We start from the raw sequence: 17,158 nt of genomic DNA on the forward strand, positions 1-17,158 counted from the left end.
CTGTACACTGCAAACGAAAGTCTCTTTGAAAATAAGTTTAACTCTGCATGGTCTCCCACGGGCTTTTCAGCGACCCCTGCAACATTGGTGCCTAAAAAACGAAAAGATTTGGCATTTGTGATTACTGATCACTCCCCACCCAAGTACATCAAACAGCGGCAAGATGCTGGAAACTGCACCCACAGCAGAGACTTCCTAACAAGGAAAGCGAGACGGTAGCGCGATCCCTTCCAACCTCCCAACTGCAGGCGCGATCCCGCTCTTCCCCCTCCCAGCCTCAGCCGGATGGAACATTCCGTGCGAAAGCTTTGACCGGGCGCCCACTCCGAGTCACGTGGAGCAGGAGCGTCCTGCCGGCGCCTTGCGGGATGACGCTAGCTCGGGTTGCCAAGGGGCGGGGCAAGGCGCCGCGGAAGGGGCGGGGCGAAGGAAGCCGGCCGGGAGGCGGGGCGGGCGGAGCGGAGGGGCGGGCGGAGAGGGGCGCGCGGGCGGGGAGGGCCCGGCGTATTATGGGATGCGGCGGTGGAATGGCGCTGGGCGCGTGATTTTGAACAAACCCGGGTCTGTGTCTCGGAGGCGCCGCCGCCGCCGCGGCTGCTGGGAGCCCAGGGAGCGCGGCGCGAGGAGGAGGCGGCGGCGCCGCCGGCTTAGGTGAGTGTCAGCCCCTGGGGTGGGGGCTTCTGGGCGGGCCGGCGGGAAAGGGGGCGCTGCGGGTGGAGGCGCGGGCGGAGGGCGCCGGACCGCCCTCTCCGGGAGCCGGGCTAGTGGGTCGTGGCGGAGAGCGGGAACCTGCAGTCTGGGGGCCGCCGCGCCCCATCCCCGGGCCGCAGGGGGCGGGAGGAGCCTCCCGGCTCGGGCCCTTCCCGCCGGCACTCGGGAGGGCGGCTGTCACCCGGCTGGGCCGGCGCTCCGCCGGCAGCCTGTCCTTCTGGGCGGTCTGGAGGGAGGGCTCCCGTGGCTGTTGACACGCACACGGCGCGGCCCGAGGAGCCGCCGTGTCGGCCCCGGGTTTCTGGGAACCGGTTTTGCTGCTGTGTCATTTCGTAGCGGCCCTTCCTTTCCCTACTGCCCGCCGCCCGGTTCTTCCTACGCCCCTTTGTATGGTGTCTTCGTGTATGTCCGTTTTCCTCGTGAAGCCCACCAGCCAAATGTCATAATGTTCCCGAGGTGCACGGGGAAGGGAGCGGGCCAGGGCTTAGCTTGGCCAAGCAACGGTAAACACCAAGCAGAGTGCGGATGGATGGGGCTGGCGGAGGGGAAATAAAGTTTAAAGATGAAGAAACTGGGCAGGCTCGATACTCCTGGCGTCTAGCAGGCTGCATAGAGAAACGACGACTGGGCCGATTGATAGATAGCACTTGTTTAAGCCTGAAGCTACCGTCTTTTATGTGGAATTGTCATTCAAGCAAGGTAAGGAAGTGAAATGGCTTTTTCAGTTTCTTACTCTCTCTTCTTTAACTAACTTTGAAGAAAGACAGTAGAGTGGCTCTGTTCGAAATCTGTACATTCCGTTTGCTCATTTCAGACAGGTCTTTCAGATCTTATGCTGTAGTCGAATGGTAGGTATAGAATCCAGCGTTTGGATGGGTGGTTATCAAACCTGAAATCAATAAAGGCAGCTAATTTACGTGTTTTTTTTTTTTTTTAAATTCTGATCCCGTCAGAAGCTTGCAGCTTAGGTTTTCTTGTTATGTCTTTGATAATTAATCTGTATTTTCTTTTCGTTATTTATTAAACTGCACGATGGTGGAGCTGATGGGGCTGGGTAGGTAACTCCGGGGTCTTATTCTAAAGCAAGCTGCTTATTTTCACTGTATCAAATGAATGTCAGCGGCAGATTTTTTTTTTTTTTCAATTATTCGGTGACTTAGATCCTAAAAGCGTTTGGCAAAGAATTTCCGCTTAGAGGTATGTTTTCTCTATTTTAGAAACTGTTCACTCATGACTAGGGTCAATACCTTGTAAATCTAGTTGCACTTTGACGTCTTAAGCCAATGACACACTGGAAGCCCCAGAGTTTATGGTCAGTGTTTATGATCAGAGAAATTGAGTGGAAAACAGTTGAGAACGTTCCTGTAAGACCTAGACGTTTTGACCACAGTATCTGCAGGAGAAGCCGTGCTGGTCATGGACAGAGGTGTCAGAGGTCGGACGTGCAGGTGGAAAGAGCCCCTTCTGTCAAAGTAGTGCTGACGGGGGAGGAAGATGTCAGCGTTGGTGAGTGACCTCAAAGGTCTCGATGCTGCTTCTGGGGGCGAGGGTGGACACGGTGCGTAACAGGCGACCCGTCCTCCTCTCCCTCAACTTGCTTTCCTGACGATGAGAGAGTTTGGGCTCTTTATTGTCCTCCTGCCCCCTTCCGCCTGGCTTTTGCCTCTCGAAACAAAAATCCGCCGGACCGGGGAGCCCGCAGCTCGCGCGCCTTCCCCCGGCGTGGCTGCGGGGCCCGCAGGAGCCGCGTCCTCGGCTGCGGGGTGAAAGGGCTCGCCGCGGGCTGCGGGTGCACTTGCCTCTGCCCGGCGCTGCGCGGCCGGCGGCGGGGCGGGCGGCTTCCCCGGATATGTGGGTGTGCGCCTCCGCGGGGGGGGCCCGGGGCGGGGGCCCGGCGGGGGCGGGCGGCGGCGGCGGCGGCGGCCGGGGCGCGGGCTGTCGGGGAGGCGGCTGCGCTGCGATGGTGATGACGAGGTGAAAATGGCGGATCTTTCGAAATACAATCCCGGCCGCTGACACTCCGGAGGCGGCGGCGGCCGCGGCGGCGTCGCCCCCCGCGCTGGCTGCTCGGCCCCCGGGGTCCGCGTGGCGCTCGGGGGCGGGCAGACGGGGGCGGGACGCGGCCGCCCGGGGCCGCGGGGCGCAGGCACCGGCCGCGGCGCCCGGGCTCGGCGCTGCCCGGGACCTTCGGGAGCCCCCACCTCGGAGCCGGAGGAGGAGAAAGCGGCGGCCGCCGGAGGTAGAGGAGGGGGTGCGGAGGGCGGCTCTGCGCGGGGGCTCTTTATTCGGGGCGGGCGGAGACTCGCGCTGCGGCTCACGGAAGGACGAGGGCAGAGGGCACGGCATCGGGAGCCTCGTAATGCCGTCAACACGATGCCTTGAGGGTTCCGAGGGCTCGAGTTGGCTCTCATTCCTGAGGCTGCTGCCGAGGCCTAGAGGAACCGCTAGCAGTTCTCATGATTTCCTGATTTAAGACTTAAAATACCCTCTCTGGCGGGGGCTGCTTTGAAGATGTTCCCCGGTTTCGGGGTGGTATGTTTCTTTCGGGAGGCAGCGCATTGGGCATTTTGTTCTGCATTTCAGCTCTGGGTCTTACATCATAGTCTGTAACTTGTTGGGCTGTGGATGTTCACGTTTTTTGAGCACATGCACCAGTTTTGTAATGACTAAAACTCTCGTCTCTTTCTTTTATGGCTCTGTCATCTGTCGAAGACCCTTTGGCCCCTGCCATTGGGCAGATAACAGTGGAGATGCTGTCAGGCATGTGTGATAGCTGTGTTTTTCCCTGCCCCCATCCATCTCGTGAATTCAGAGAGTAAAGTTATGGAAGATGTTGCAGTAGATTTTATGATCCAATCAGCTCTGGGGGCTCTAGGTTCACAAGTTTTACCTTCATTGTTAAGAAGGAAGTTACGATGGCTTGACAACGTGCACTTGATAGAAGTCAAATTTTAAATCGGTTCAAGATGGACTGAGACTTCTCTCCTTTAAATACCAGACTTGTTCGCCCTTTGTTTAAAGAGTTGGAGAATTGGGTTGACTGACTTTCTGACAGCCATAGTCTGATTTTGTTAGATTACCTAAAGGTCCTTGTATGTTTTTGATTGTGCTGCAGGTACCTGGAGAGTGGTGTTACTGAAAAGTTACATGTGAATCAAATTTTTATACATTAATTTAGGACCCCCCCCCAGCTTTTGTAATAGAAGGTCAGGTCAGTGGAAGGTTGAGGGTGTGAATGAACAGAGAGGTGAATGTTTAAGAACTGTTCACTGGTAATATTCATGATTAGCAGTGATTTTCCTAATGCAAGGTTTCCTACAAATAGATGATGCCATAGTATGTCATATAATATTATTCATTATGTATTTTATTCAGAGGGGAAACATTTTGTGTGTATGTGTGTGTATAGCTCCGACGTTTGTGTGTCCAGATTCATTCACTGGAAGAATAAGGGGGGGGGGGTGGGAAACTGAGAGGTACCCAGGTTTTAGTTAATGAATTTTTTAAAATCATTTTTTCTGATATTCTTGTTTTATCCAGTAGGAATTTGTTTGTCTTAGAGCTTTTATGTTGCTATAGCTTTTGTTTGGTCCAGCCAACCCAGCTGTTAAGTTAGTAGTAAGACTAAGAATTTTAAAGATAAAATAGAGAGGAAGATATAAATGGTTTTGCATTGGCTTTCTTTCTTTTTTTAAATCAGAGTGCTTTTCTGTGTGTGTGTGGTTTCTTGCGATTGTCTTTAAAGAATAGTTTTCAGATTGTTGTGGTCAAAACAATTGTCTATTAATGATTGTTAGAAAGAAAGAAAGGAAGACTTATGCCAGTGGAGATAGGCGTCTTTTTTGGGGCTGAAGAGCATTGCAATTTCCATTACTTTTTTTCAGATGTTACTGTTGGGTATCCATTCTGCGTCACATGCTGTGCTAGGGATTGGCGATGCCTCAGTGTCTTTGCCTCAGGGTACTTTTCACTCTGGGAACTGGCAGAGGGAAAGTTGGAAGGGTAAGTTGGGGGGGGGCCTTCATGCGGAAGGCCTTGAGGGTTACAGAACATTTTGAGTAGGAGAGAAGGACAGCCTCAGAGGGGCACTTGAAGGAGTTAAGTCCTGTAGCTTTTTGGTAGGATGTATTGTAGGTAAGAGGAGATGAAGGTAAACACACTCTAGTTGGCTCTGAGCTTTGGAGATTTGGAAACTCTTTTTTTTTTTTTTGTCTTTTCACCATTTCTTGGGCCGCTCCTGCCGCATATGGAGGTTCCCAGGCTAAGGGTCCAATCGGGGCTGTAGCCACCGGCCTACACCAGAGCCACAGCAACTCAGGATCTGAGCCGCGCCTGCGACCTACACCTCAGCTCAGGGCAACGCCGGATCCTTAACCCACTGAGCAAGGCCAGGGATCGAACCCGCGACTTCATGGTTTCTAGTCGGAGTCGTTAACCACTGCGCCAGGACGGGAACTCCTGGAAACTCCTGATTGTAGTGGGAAAGAGAAATTGTGGATGTGTCATCCGCATGGTGTATGGCTGATTAAAAGGTCTCTGGTGAGGTATCGAAGATTGACAAGCTCTTAAGCCCTACTTTTTGATAGAATATTGAAAGCTGATTTAAAAAAGAGGGAAATCAGGAGACGCTCTTTTGGATAAAGAAGAAGATAGTTTTCGTTTGAGTTTTAGGGTACCGCACAGTAGCTCTTCAGGTTATCTGGGGCTTGGAGACGTTATTGCTCAGGGTTCCGTGACTCCCAACTAAGAGAGTGAAGGTTTGGAAATAGAACTTTCTGATTTGAATCCCCATGGTTTTTCCTACTTTGCTGGTCTTACGCATGAATAACATACAGTCCTCTTTTAAAGGGAAAAAAATACCGTGGATCCCCAATATTGGCCTAAATAATTTTATTTTATTAAAATGTTTAATTTTTAGATGCGTATAAATTCCTTATGCCTATACTTTTATGGAATATCAAACAAAAGTAAATTTATAAATGAAGTACATACAAAACTATAAAACCAGTGAAACAAATTAAATTTAGGGTGCTGGATGGTGCTGTTTTAGTGAAATGAAATCTCACTCTGTGCAGTGACTATACGGTTGTCTGGGCTACGTGTGCTGTTGTCTATGTGCTGTATATTCTGTGATGACCCGAGTTGATAACTCCTGTGCCACTTCTCTGTGTTTGGATGCTGCCGAGCTTTCCTCCTTAAATCACTGGTTCTGTGGTTTGACTTTCACTTGGCATAAACGCGTCACTTCCTTCCTGTGAGCCTTCTGTGCCTTCTTTAGCCCACCCTGATCCTAGTACCGTTGACGGTGGACTCGAAGTGCTCATCCGGGTGACCCACAATATGCGAATGTATTGATTTTTCTTGGTTGCACCTGTGGCACGTGGAAGGTCCTGGGCCAGGGATCAAACCTGCGCCGCAGTCGCATCTTGTGCCACAGCTGTGGCAGCACAGGATCCTTCCTTCACCTGCTGCGCCACATGGGAACTTCCCAGAATATGCTTTTAAACATAGGTGTTATCAAAATGAAAATAGGAACTTGTCAAAATTTCCTCAAGACTCAGTGCTTTCCGTCCCCTGCTCCCAGTTTACCTCGTCTTTGAGTTGTTGATGTTTGATTTTTAGAAATGAAAGCTAAGATTCAAGTGGTATAGTTAACCAAGTAGTATGGTTGGTGCTGGCGGTGAGCTCTAGGTGTAGACGTGTTCTTAAACCGTCAGACTCTTCTGTCCCGGCACTGGCGAATTCTCCTCTGCACTGTGGGGATAGGCTGCTGCTTTTCTGTTACTTTGGGCCCCAAGGAACACAGCTGTTTGCTGGGTTGTCCTCCACCTGTAACCAAGGCAGAGAGTGGTGTTTAAGCTCTGCTAATATTCTCTGAGAAGCTGTTTTAAAATGCATAGAGCATTGTCGTTGCTATCTTATTTTTATATTGTATTTAATTTGTTTCTTTCAGCATCCTAAATCAGACCCTCCATCTTGAACTAAATACTGTAATAGCCTTCTAACTGGTTTCCTTGCCTCCAGTCCAATAAAAGACTGAGATGCAGTTAATTCTCCCGGAGTACAGCTGTGATCATGCCGCTCTTCTGTCTGGGCAAGGGCTTTGGTTCATTTCCCTCCGCAAAGTAGGGGCGCAGTACAAATTTGCTAATTAAATGGCTGGCAGGAATCATAAACTAGTTAAAGACTAAGGCTTTTACAGCTTTGTTTGATGGGCAGGAAAGATGGGCGGCGTGGGGAATGCACTGTGTGTTCAGTGTTCTCTTCTTACCATCCCTAAAAGGCCACCCTTCACGGAGATGGGCTAAACCAAAGCTCCTCAGTCTTCGGCTTGGGAAGACCCTCTCTGTTCCTGGAGTGTCTTCAACACGGGGACGATGAGGTTGCATGTGCCAGGACGTAGCTTCCGTTCCTGAGGGATAAAATTAGAGTGATGATTCATGCAACTAGATGGCCAGACCCTGTCCTGCCATGCCCACAAGCTCCTTTTGAGAGTTTCTTTTAGCATAGGCCACCATGCCCTACATGTGACCCTGATTGAAACAGATACGGATGTCTCATCATAAAGCAGTCATTTAGTCTGCTCGGTGGCCTAAGAGGTGTGCTGGCTCTGGGACTCTGCACAGTCACACTTAGGGACTGACTAGTCAGTCCAGCCTTGTTAGAAGTTTGGACTTTACTCCTCCTTCCAGGGGAGGCTCCTAGTCCTATGGCTCCTCATCTCTTTTAAGAGGACAAAGAAGAAGATGCGTTCTTCCTGATCGTAGAGCTTTAAATACATGAAGTGAAAGTGCACAGAAGAGGAGAAATAGACAAATCCATAACTATATTTGGGGATTTTAACAGCCTTCTTAGTGGTCCATGGAAGAGGAGAAAGAAAAACGATAGGAGATCTGAGCAACACCACCAGCCAGCTTGACCTAATCGGGCCCAACCTGGCAGCTAGAGAACACACGCTCTCTTCAGGTACCTGGGCGGTGTCCACCAAGACGGATCATCCACTGAGCTTTGTATGGGTCTCTAAGTGGAGAGTGTTACATCTCTGACATTAAGAGGAGCAAGTTAGGAGGAGTTCCCGTCGTGGCGCAGTGGTTAACGAATCCGACTAGGAACCATGAGGTTGCGGGTTCGGTCCCTGCCCTTGCTCAGTGGGTTGACGATCCGGCGTTGCCGTGAGCTGTGGTGTAGGTTGCAGACGCGGCTCGGATCCCGCGTTGCTCTGGCTCTGGCGTAGGCCGGTGGCTCCAGCTCCGATTCAACCCCTAGCCTGGGAACCTCCATATGCCGTGGGAGCGGCCCAAGAAATAGCAACAACAACAACAACAAAAGAAAAAAAAAAAAAAAAAAAAAGAGGAGCAAGTTAGACATCAGTAATAATAAAAGATAGAAAATCTCTAAATATTCGGAAATTAAAGAGCAATCTTTTCCATGTGTCAAAAGAGGAAATCACAAGGAATATTACAAAGCATTTGGAGTGAATGTTAATAAAAACATTGAAATTAGTAGAGTGCAGTTAAAACAGCATCGGAGGACATTTTTAATGTTTATTCTTGAAAAGAGGAAAAGTTTAAAATCAATGATCTAAACCAAGTGTTGACAAACTTTTTCTATAAAGAGCCAGATAGCAAATATTTTAGGATTTGCAGGCTACTATAGGTATATATTCCTCTTCCCCCGGCTGTTTATACATGTAAAAATCATTCTTAGTTAGAAAGCAATATTTAAATAGACCCTGGGCCTGATTTGGTCTCTGGGCTGTGGTTTGCCAAATCCTGATAGCTGCTTTCATCTTAAACTTCTTGAAAAAACAAATCTAGATTAAGCAGAAGGAAGGAGATGAATAGTCAATTACATAAAAAATGGACAAACCGCTGGGAAAATCAGCAAAGCCAAAATGTTCTTGAAAAGATCAATAAAATTGAAAAATCTCCAGCCAGACTGATCAAAAAAAAAAAAAGGAGAAAAGAGGGAAACTGTCAAAATGAGGGATGAAGAGTTGCCATCTGTACAGACACAGAAATAAAGAAAGATCATGTATAACTTTATCCTAACAAATTTGGCAACTTAGAGGAAATAAATTCCTTGAAAGATACAAGCTATCAAATGACGAAGGTCACTCAAGGAGAAAGAGATAATGTGAATAACCCTGCATCTCTTCAATAAGAAATGGAATTTATAGGTGAAAACCTCACAAGAAAGCTTTGTGTCTAGTGGGCTTTACTGTTGAGGTTTTGCAAACATTTCTGGAAGAAATAGTAACAATTTCTTGAAAATTGAAGAGGAGGAAACATGTCCCAACTCATTTTATTGGACTGGCATTATCCCCAGATAGCCACTACAAAAAACTATAGACCACTAGCATTCATGTGTGTAGACAAAATTGCTTTAACAAAATTTTAGCCAATGGATTTTGGCAATATGTACCAAATCTGATTTCATGTAATTCTGACTGAGTGGAGTTTACTTCAGCAATGCGAAATCAGCTTAATAAAAAAAATCAGTCAAGGAGTTCCCCTCGTGGCTCAGCAGAAGCAAATCCAACTAGTATCTGTAAGGATCCAGGTTCCATCCCTGGCCTCGCTCAGTGGGTCAGGGATCTGGTGTTGCTGTGAGCTGTGATGTAGGTCACAGACTTAGATCCCATGTTGCTGTGGCTGTGGTGTAGGCTGGCAGCTGTAGGTTCGATTTGACCCCCAGCCTGGGAACTTTCATATGCTGGGGGTGTGGCCCTAAAAAGCCAAAAAAAAAAAATTTAATGTAACTCAAACTAAAAGAGTAGAGCCATATGATTATCTCAATAGTTGTATAAAAAATATATGGTTAGCTATCCGTTTATGATTGAAAAAAGAAACAGCTGCAGACTGAGGCTATAAGTAAAAGCTTCTTTAACTGGATAGAGGGAGTTTATGGAAAACCTACAGCTAAGGGTAAGATCAGGAACAGGGCAAAGATGTCTGCCCTTAGCACTTTTTTTGTTGTTGTTTTGTTTTTGTTTTTGTCTTTTTGCCATTTTCTTGGGCCGCTCCCGCGGCAGATGGAGGTTCCCAGGCTAGGGGTCGAATCGGAGCTGTAGCCACAGGCCTACACCACAGCCACAGCAACGCAGGATCCGAGCCTCGTCTGCAACCTACATACACCACAGCTCACAGCAACGCTGGATCGTTAACCCACCGAGCAAGGGCAGGGATCAAACCCACAACCTCATGGTTCCTAGTCAGATTCGTTAACCACTGAGCCATGACGGGAACTCCTGACCTTAGCACTTTTGTTTAGCATTTTACTGGAGGTCCTAGCCAGTGTAGTTAAGGCAAAGAAAAGAATTAAAAGACATGCAGACTGGAAAGGAAGAAATACAGATATTATTCACAGACACCATGGATTATCTTTAAAAAAAACCTTGAGGAGTCTACATTGAAAAGGTATTAGAGGGTTTCCCCCTGTGCTGCAGTGGGTTAAGGACCTGGCGTTGCTGCAGCTGTGGTGTAGGTCACAGCTCCAGCTTGGATTCCATCCCTGGCCCGGGAACTTCATATGCCGTGAGTGCAGCCCAAAAAAGAAAAAAGAATAAAAGAGAAAAAATACTAGAATTAGAGTTTAGCTAGGTTGTATGATACATGGACAATATAAAATCATCAAGTACATTTCTATATACTAGCCACAAATAATTGGAAAATGGGGAGAAAGGCCATTTGCAATGCATCAAAAAACATGGAACACTTAGGGATAAATTTGTCAAAATATATACAACACCTGTATACTTGAAGTATAAAAACATTGCTAAGATAAATAAGTAGAGAGATATACTATTGGCAGACAGTTCTGCATGGGTCTTTGCACTGTACTTCTTACACGTGAGGCAGTGACAACCCTTTAAACAGTCTTTTCCTGGACGTTTGTATAGCATAAAGCCTTGGATGATAAGAGTTAGTGACTCCTGCTATAGCAAAGGCAGATTGACCTATTGTTCAGTGTAGTAAAGATGATGTCTCCTTTTGGACAAAGGGCAGGCGTGCTTCCGCCCATTATAGGTGATTCAGGTTCCTTAAGCTCAGGCTTCCTCAGCTGCGATGCAAACCCACAGCCTGTGCAGCATTTACCTGGGCCTCTGTGCATCTGCCGGATGGGACTTGGGGGCCCCAGGGGAACCAATATACACATGATGCTTCTTACGTTCCTTGCTGTGCTAGGAGTAATTTGTCCTGTGTCTCTGACTTAGGACTCCTGTGCTGTCTGCCAGTATCCATGAACTACTAACAGTCTACTTTGTTGACTTGCAGAGAGAGCCTAAAATCTCAAGCCTGTCCCAGTTCTTGACAGTTTTAGCCATAAGAATGGAGTGCTGACAAAGACATAGCTTTTTTTGCTTTTTTTATTTTTAAGGGCCGCACCCCTTGGCATATGGAGGTTCCCAGGCTAGGGTCCAATCGAAGCTGTAGCTGCTGGCCTGCACCACAGCCACAGCCACAGCAATGCAGGATCCCCAACCCAGCCAGGGATCTAACCTACCTCCTCATGGATGCCAATCAGATTCGGTTCCATTGAGCCGCAATGGGAACTCTAAGACACAGCTCTTTGAAAGAGGAAGGCCAAGGGCCTTGAGGGCTGGGCTAGTTTATAGGTGGAAAGACTCTCTAGCATCTGGTAGCAAATGCTCTCCCCCAGGTGGTGGGCAAGGTGGTGGGGCAGGGGAGTAGGAGCCCTTCAGTGTGCCACCTCATAATGAGTATTTAGGGGCAGAGCTGAGAGGTAGCCTGAATAGTGCTTTGGTTGTTCTATGCTCAACTCCATGGCCTTAGCTGAAAGGCAGTGAAACTGCAGTTGCTGAGTCAGGGGTCCCCAAAGATGAGAAAATGGTGTCAGAAATGAAGATTTGGGTGGATCGAAAACATGAGAATCTGTGTCCTTGAGCTGCAAGTGTGGGTGCTGAAATTGACAAATATCGCTGGTGCTGGTGTTTTGTAAATGCCCGAGGGAATTCCCCTGATCGGAAGCGCTGCATCTAGAGAAGGGCTCATCCTTGAGGTCCCCAAACCCTAGTGATTCCTCTGAGCTGCAGGTTAACGTGACTCATGATCTTGCAGTATATACAAATAACTCATCCAACTCAATAAGGTTTTTAAAAAAAATCCAGTATTTTAAAAAATTGGTAAAAGACTTTAACAATGCACTTTTTTTTTTTTTTTTTTAAAATGGCCATGTCTGCATATATGGAAGTTCCCAGGCCAGGGATTGAATCCAGGCCACAGCTACAGTGGCAGTAAGCTGGATCCTTTCACCTACTCAGCCAGGCTGGGTATTGAACCCGTGCTTTCCAAGTGATCTGAGCTGCTGCAGTTGAGTTCTTAACCCACTGCTCCACAGCAGGAACTCTAACAAGGCACTTTTTTTTTTTTTTTTTAAAGGCTGCACCCGAGGCATGTGGAAGTTCCTTGGCTAGGGGTCAAATCGGGGCTGTAGCTGCCAGCCTACGCCACAACCACAGCAATGCCAGATCTGAGCCGCATCTGTGACCTACACTGCAGCTTGCGGCAATGCTGGATCTTTAACCCACCGAGCAAGGCCAGGGATCGAACCTGCATCCTCACAGACACAACTTAGGGTTCTTAACCTGCTGAGCCACAACAGGGACTCCATTTTTTTTAATTAAAGTGTAGTTGATTTACATTATTGTGCCAATTTCTGCTATACAGCAAAGTGACCCAGATTATCTATCCATCTCTCTAGTCTACACATTCCTTTTCTTTTTTTTTTTTGGTCTTTTTGCCATTTCTTGGGCCGCTCCCACGGCATATGGAAGTTCCCAGGCTAGGGGTCTGATCGGAGCTGAAGGCGCTGGCCTACACCAGGGCCACAGCAACGCTGGATCCGAGCTGCATCTGCAGCCTACACCACAGCTCACGGCAACGCCGGATCCTTAACCCACTGAGCAAGGGCAGGGACCGAACCCGCAACCTCATGGTTCCCAGTCAGATTTGTTAACCACTGCGCCATGACGGGAACTCCACATTCCTTTTCCCATACTGTCTTCCATCATGTTCTATCCCAAGAGACTGGGTATAGTTCCCCGTGCTGTGTGGTAGGACCTCATTGCTTATCCATTCTAAATGTAACAGTTTGCATCTACTAACTTCAAACTTCCAGTCCATCCCACTCTTTCCCCCACCTCCTTGGTAACTACAAGTCTGTTCTCTATGTCTGTGAGTCTGTTTCTGTAGGTAGGTTCATTTGTGCCATATTTTAGAATCCACGTGTAAGTGATATCGTACAGTATTTGCCTCTCTTTCTGACTTCACTTAGTATGAGAATCTGTAGTTGCATTCATGTTGCTGCAAATTCATTGTTTTGTTCTTTTTTATGGCTGAGTAGTATTCCATTGCACATATGTACCACATCTTCTTAATCCATTCATCTGTCTTGGGTATTGTGAATAATGCTCCCATGAATGTATGGGTGCATAAGTCTTTTTGAATTATAGTTTTGTCTGGTTGTATGCGCAGGACTGGGATTGCTGGTTCATATGGTAGTTCTATATTCAGTTTTCCGAGGAACCTCCTTACTGTTCTCCATAGTACTTGTACCAATTTACATTCCCACCAACAGTGTGGGAGGGTTCCCTTTTCTCCACACCTTCTCCAGCATTTGTTATTTGAGACTTATTAATGATGGCCATTCTGACCTTATTGTAGTTTTGAGTCGCATTTCTCTATTAATTAGTAGTGTTGAACTTTTTTTTCATGTGCCTGCTGGCCATCTTTGTGTCTTCCTTGGAGAAATATCTGTTTAGGTCTTCTGCCCGTTTTTCAATTGGGTTGTTTGTTTTTTGCTGTTGAGTTGTGTGAGTTATTTGTGTATCTTAAAGATTAAGCCCTTGTTCACTCCATCGTTTGCAACTTTTTATTCCCATTCCATAGGTTGTCTTCTCGTGGTTTTGTTTTTTTTTTTTTAGTGGTTTCCTAACGAGGCACTTTTTAAAAGAAGATATACAAATAGACAATGTTCATATGAAAAGATGCTCAGCATCCTTAGTCATATGGGAATTGCACATTAAAACCATAGGGAAATGTCCCTTCATACCCGCTAGAATGGCTAAAGTTCAAAAGACTAACAAAACTAATTGTTGGTGAGAATGTGGAGTAACTGGAACTCTCATACATTGCTGGTAGGTGTATAAAATGGTACAGCCAAGTTGGGAAATAGTTCTGCAATTTCATGCAAAATTAAAAATAAACTTACCTCATGATCCAGGAAGTTCATTTCTAGGTACTTATTCAAAAGAAATGAAAATATCTATACATAAAAAAAATCTGAACTTTTATTTATTTTTTTTTCCCTGAGCCCAAGGCATGCAGAAGTTCCCAGGCCAGGGATCAAACCCATATCACAGTAATAACCAGAGCCATAGCAGTGACAGTGCCAGATCCTTAACCTATTGAGCCACCTGGGAACTCCAAACCTGAATGTTTATAGTATTATTGCTTATGATAGTCCCAAACCGGAAACATTCCAAATGTCCATCCACAGATGAATGAATGCATTATGTTGTATATTTTTTTTTGGTCTTTTTTTTTTTTTTTTTGCATGTGTCTCTTTAGGGCTGCACCTGTGGCAAATGGGGGTTCCCAGGCTAGGGGTCCAATTGGAGCTATAGCTGCAGGCCTATGCCAGAGCCACAGCAACCTGGGATCTGAGCTACATCTGCGACCTACACCACAGCTCACAGCAACGCCGGATTCTTAACTCACTGAGCAATGCCAGGGATTGAACCCGTAGCCTCAATGGTTCCTAGTCATATTGTTTCCACTGTGCCACGACAGCAACTCCCCAGTATTAGTATTTGTTGATGCCAATAATTATAATTTGCTATTGATATTTGTTACTCAAATTTTTTTTAATTTTTAAATTTTTTTTAGGGCTGCACCCATGGCATATAGAGGTTCCCAGGCTGGGGGTCAAAGTGGAGCTGCAGCTGCCGGCCTACACCACAACCACAGCCACACCAATGTGAGATTGGAGCTGCATCTGTGACCTACACCACAGCTCACAGAAACACCAGATTCTTAACCCACTGAGCAAGGCCAGGGATCGAACCTGCGTCCTCATGGAAACTAGTTGGGTTCGTTACCCCTGAGCCACTATGGGAACTCCTGTTGATCTTGTAGTGGGTGTTGGATTTTTATATATTTTAAAGGAGGAGTAAGAAAGAATTACTGATGTTCTCTGGACAAAGGACTTGCTCCTGTTTTGCCGCTCGTGATGTACTGCCTTTAAGGTGTGAGGGTAATGGTCCTGGCTCCTCTATTGGAGTCTCTGCATGAGCTCTGGCTGAAAGCACCACAGTTCTGATTTGTGTGTAATCGTCTTCATTGGTACTTCTTTTTCTCTTTATGAGGACTGGCTGTATACTTTGTAAATGGTTCCCTTTTTGACATTTTAAATGGCTGAGGGGGTTTGACAGTCTTCTTTCCAAGTAAAGATTTCTTTAGTATGAAGCTACTTGATCAAACTTGGAACAAATAAGTCGTTTGATCTACATTTACCGAGATGTGTTGTGCTAGAAAAACTCCTTTAACATTAGAGAATTTAGTGGATTTTTATAAATGGTACAGTACTCTCATTTTAGGACCTTGCTTACTGGAAATATGAAGATGTTTCCTAATACCTGTTTATATTCAAATTTTTATTTCCTTGTACGAATCAGCAGTTTCCAAGTCTGTCAGGAAACAAAATAACATAAGATGATCAGACATGTCAAAGATTAAAAGGTTTTATAAGCAAGAATTAGAAAAGAGTTTCCTATAATTATGTGACTTAGAGTTGCCTGGATGCAGTATACTTCTGAACTGAGACGTGGCCAATGAGAATGTTTGCTTCTGGTTTTGTGTGTCGTATGACTTACATTTCTTTAAGGTTGAGGATTTGTTAAAATGGCTCAACCCAAAGATGCATCAGGAACATCCTTTATTCAGTTACACATCAGTAAAAAATCTTGTTTTGTCATTTGCATTGTTCTTGAGTAATTGTTTCTTCTTTTGAATCGGTTTTGACACTTCGTAATGTATTCCTTTTTCACCTTTTCTTGCAGTGCCTGATCAGCTTTCTAGCAGGAGAGCGACCATGGAGGTGGTGCCAGCTGAGGTGAATAGCTTGCTTCCAGAGGAGATAATGGACACTGGTATAACTTTAGTGGATGATGATAGTATTGAGGCTGTTATTGTTTCATCCCCACTTCCCATGGAGACAGAACTGGAAGAAATTGTCAACATAAATTCTACTGGTGACTCTGCAGCCACGCCCATTTCCACGGAGCCAATCACAGTGTACAGTAACCACACTAGCCAAGTGGCAGTGAATTCCACAGTTACTAAAGCAGATTCTAATACCACAGTGAAACCAGCGTTTCCAAGTGGCCTTCAAAAACTTGGTGCTCAGACTCCTGTGACTATATCAGCCAATCAGATTATTTTAAACAAAGTATCACAGACATCTGATCTTAAACTTGGCAATCAGACCCTTAAACCAGATGGACAGAAGTTAATTTTAACAACTTTGGGCAAGTCTGGTTCACCAATTGTTTTAGCACTACCCCATAGCCAACCCCAGGCTCAGAAAGTTACAACTCAGGCCCAGTCAGGAGATGCTAAGCTACCACCGCAGCAAATTAAAGTAGTTACCATTGGAGGGAGGCCAGAGGTGAAACCTGTCATTGGTGTCTCAGCATTGACCCCAGGAAGTCAACTGATTAATACTACAACTCAGCCCTCTGTGTTACAGACCCAACAGTTAAAAACAGTACAGGTAAAAAAAAAAAAGGGGGCTTACTAATTAAAATGCATGTTAAACATAAACTGATTCATAGTTGTGTGTGTAGGGTGATGAAATGCATAGTTGTTACTGAATTCTTTTGAATGTTGCTTTTAGTAATTGTGTGGGTTTTTTTGTAAAGTTTTATATGTCTAATGCTTTTGGAAATTTCTGCCAGAGAACTTAGAGCTAAATTTTGGTCAAATTCCAAATTAGTGTATTTATAGCTTTCTACTCATTTAAAAACACATTTTATTCTCAGTAGTAGTTTGAGTACAAGGATGTTCTGCTGGTATGAAGATGCCAGGGTTGCTGCTGGGCTGTCAAAAAATCATTCAGACACGATATTTTCAGTTAACAGATGGCCGAAGTCTAGGAAAACTTGCTGCTCTGAGAAACCCTTGGAGCCAGTAATAGTACAGACCAGCCGGTGTGTGTCTCGTCTTTGGAATTTACTGTCCGTTGCATCGCTCGTGTTTGCAGTGTGGAAAGGCAGTGCCGTGTGATGGGAGGTTTAGAATTGGACCCACTGAATTTAAGTTGCTTCTCTGCCACGCTCCCAGCTGTGGAACTTTGGATCCGCTCCTTATTTTCTCTGGGTTTTTGACTTTAGCTGCAAGATGGCTGTTTGGTCATACGCAACATA

General features: G+C 46.2%; 1 protein-coding gene across 10 annotated transcripts in view; it reads left to right on the top strand.

Annotated features, from left to right (window-relative positions):
- Positions 1-504: 504 nt before the first annotated feature.
- LIN54 (lin-54 DREAM MuvB core complex component) overlaps positions 505-17,158 on the top strand; it is a 67,720-nt gene continuing 51,066 nt past the window's right edge. Inside the window, exons 1-2 of one of the 10 annotated variants that reach the window (XM_047799186.1) lie at positions 505-651; positions 15,794-16,506. In XM_047799186.1, coding sequence (XP_047655142.1) covers positions 15,826-16,506 — 681 coding nt within the window. In that variant the 5' untranslated portion in view covers positions 505-651; positions 15,794-15,825. Of the gene's footprint in view, positions 652-1,338; positions 1,411-1,979; positions 2,218-2,666; positions 2,686-2,791; positions 2,951-15,793; positions 16,507-17,158 lie in introns of those variants that run through there. The other 9 variants (XM_047799192.1, XM_047799189.1, XM_047799190.1 and 6 more) reach the window with 9 other exon arrangements.

This window comes from Phacochoerus africanus, chromosome 10 (genome assembly GCF_016906955.1).
Source record: "Phacochoerus africanus isolate WHEZ1 chromosome 10, ROS_Pafr_v1, whole genome shotgun sequence".
Lineage (NCBI taxonomy): Eukaryota > Metazoa > Chordata > Mammalia > Artiodactyla > Suidae > Phacochoerus > Phacochoerus africanus.